This window comes from Poecilia latipinna, unplaced genomic scaffold (genome assembly GCF_001443285.1).
Source record: "Poecilia latipinna isolate Pla-1442-1.1 unplaced genomic scaffold, P_latipinna-1.0 Scaffold7003, whole genome shotgun sequence".
Taxonomy (NCBI): Eukaryota; Metazoa; Chordata; class Actinopteri; order Cyprinodontiformes; family Poeciliidae; genus Poecilia; species Poecilia latipinna.
In genome coordinates, this window is record NW_015119619.1 from 1 (window position 1) to 2,612 (window position 2,612).

The following is a 2,612-nucleotide window of genomic DNA, read 5'->3' on the forward strand; positions in this document are numbered from 1 at the left end:
TGAGAACTTTTGAAACTTCTGATCAGATCAGATACTGACTTTGCCTGGACAACAAAACAGACGGGATGGGTTTCTTTATCATCATATTGACTGAAAGACGGCGTCCATCTCAGGGTGAAATATCCTGAACCAGATGAACTCTTGACCATGTTGAACGGTCCGCTGAACAGGAACTCAGTGATCCTTTAACACACAGGAAACACATCAGTCTGGTTGGTTATATGTCCAAAATGCCCTCAAACCAGACTTAAAAATTATCTTCAAAATGTGATTTTCACCATGAATTATGTCAAATCTTACCTCTGATTAGAAACATTTATTTTCTACTCACTCAGACTGAGTCGCCTCTGCTGTGATGTTGATTTCTATCATCTCATTAACGTCTATGAAGAACTGAGCTCCATGTTCAGGAGTTGGAGGCAGAAACCTGGGCAGATATTCACCTGCTGTGCAGGACGGAGCTGCAGGATCCACTGGAGCAACGCAGGGAAAAATAATGCAGATGAACTAATGAGATGCATTAAAATGGTTTGACTAGACAGAGAAGTGGGCAGTATATTATTGGTCATATAATCCGTCTTTATAACAGGTGATCTTCTTCTTGTGTTACATTTCTGTATCTGGAATTTAAAAGCTTGATGTCTTTTAATAGTCTTTAGTTATTGATCATCTTTAAACAGACACTTATTAAATATTAAATTTATTGGCACCAGTGTTGCTGTTTGACAGTAAAACAAGTTGATTGAAACATGAAATCAAACCTTTAAAAACAAACTGGACAGAGATTCTGCTCATGGAGCTGCTGGTGCTCAGTGAAGACGAGTAACCATCATATCGAGTCAGAGTGATGCTCCATCTGGTAAAATCCTCCATCATCAGCTGAACTGCATATGAACCTTCATTGCTGCTGCTGGTTGGACTGAATGATAGAGAACAAGACTGGAAGAGAAGAGAGAGAAAGATTAACTATGTTATATTTAATGTGTTTTTGTTCATACCAACAAAATTTGTTTTTATTTAAACATCTTCGGAGTAATTTTTCATCATTAGTCATTTATAGTTAGTTAAATAATCAGTAAATTCAGTTTCATTACATATGGAGATTTTCTATTGCATTCCTGACATTTATTACTCACTGATGACAGACTGAGGACAGACGGTGATGTGCAGGTGTAGCACTCTGAGGAACCAGATGCATATTTGCATTTAACATAATCTCCATCAGGGTCAAATGTCAACAACTTGATATTCCTCTGACAGTTTGAGGGAACTCTGAGAGAAACAGAAAACAAACATCACAAAGTCACCTGAGCATAATCTGCTCAAACTATTTTATTTAGATCAGGAATCTTCAGTATCTTGACTGATTTTCATCCATTATTTTTTTACTCCATGAATCTCTTTGGTTTCTGTTACAGATAAAATCATTTCACAGTATTGGATGTTATTTGGAAGCCATTTATAATTATTAAAGTTTTATGGCTATTCTGAAAAAGAAAAATGGACAAAATATCAAACTATAGTTTATGCTCAATCAAAGGCACCAAAGGTTTCAGAGTATTTATTAACATGATGTAAAAACTGCCTGAATTACCTCACAACAGGGAGGATGGTGGTCTGTGGTGATGAGTTCGGTCTCTTGATGTCGGATCGTTTTCTCAGGTTAGATTCAATGTCAAATCGCCCAGTTGAAACTCTGTTTCTGTTTTCTACCCAGGTTCCAGTATCCCATCTTTAATAGAAGATATGGGGAAGATTTCTGATGTCACTTAGAGTTACAGGACAGTAGACCAGAAAACTGTCAGGAAATTTAATTATTTTTTTAAAAAACCTGAAATTCAGTAGGAATTTTAGATGTAGTCACTTCTTGGCAACAACCGAAAGTTTAACATAATTTGAATGATGTTGAGATTCAGTCACCTATTATAGTGGTAGTTAAAGGTTGGATCTGTCCACTTCCAAGTGTAATCTCTCAGACACCATTCACCGCTGCTTTCATCAATCGTAGGACAGCAAGGACACAACCATGATTGAGTCTCCTCACATGAGCTGTAGCCAATCTTGTAGCGACGCACAACCTGTAGATTCAGGTGAAGAGCTGTTGGATACAATAAAAAAATGTTTTAAAAAAGGAAAAAAAAAAAAATCAGAGAACTTACTGTAAATTTGCCTCCTTGTACATCTTTAGTGGTGAATGAGAGCACAGTGCCAGTATAACCAGCTTCTGTACGGTAGATTATCACCAGCAGCAGCACAAAGAGCAACATGATGAACGAATCAGTTCTGCTAAACTAAGATGGAATCATCAGGTAACCTTTGTGGCTCTGCTGTCGTAAGGTGCTTTGGTTATGCAAACGCCTGAAGACTGGAGTCGACAACGTGATGCTTTATAAATATTTAAAAGAGTTTGTAGGAGTGAGCTGCCATTTATTTTTGCACATAGTTTCCTCTTCATTTTATTTAGGAAGGTAAACTTTTGTCATTTGGTTTATTTACTTTCAAATAGTAAGTCTTAGTTCATTTTAACATAGCTTTCTTTTGTTTGTTATTTTCAGCATTAAAGCTCACTCTCCTATTGTTGCAGCATCTCATGTCAAATGCATTTTAAATAA

At 36.7% G+C, this 2,612-nt stretch overlaps 1 protein-coding gene across 1 annotated transcript; it reads right to left on the minus strand.

Moving 5' to 3' along the window:
* Window positions 1-324: 324 nt before the first annotated feature.
* Window positions 325-2,098, minus strand: LOC106944128 (uncharacterized; the record flags this gene model as incomplete). The annotated part of the gene is made up of 5 exons (XM_015027368.1): window positions 325-473; window positions 762-939; window positions 1,137-1,272; window positions 1,595-1,732; window positions 1,921-2,098. Coding segments are annotated over 5 exons (776 nt in total), but the record flags the coding sequence as incomplete, so codon positions are not given.
* Between the last annotated feature and the right edge of the window lie 514 nt (window positions 2,099-2,612).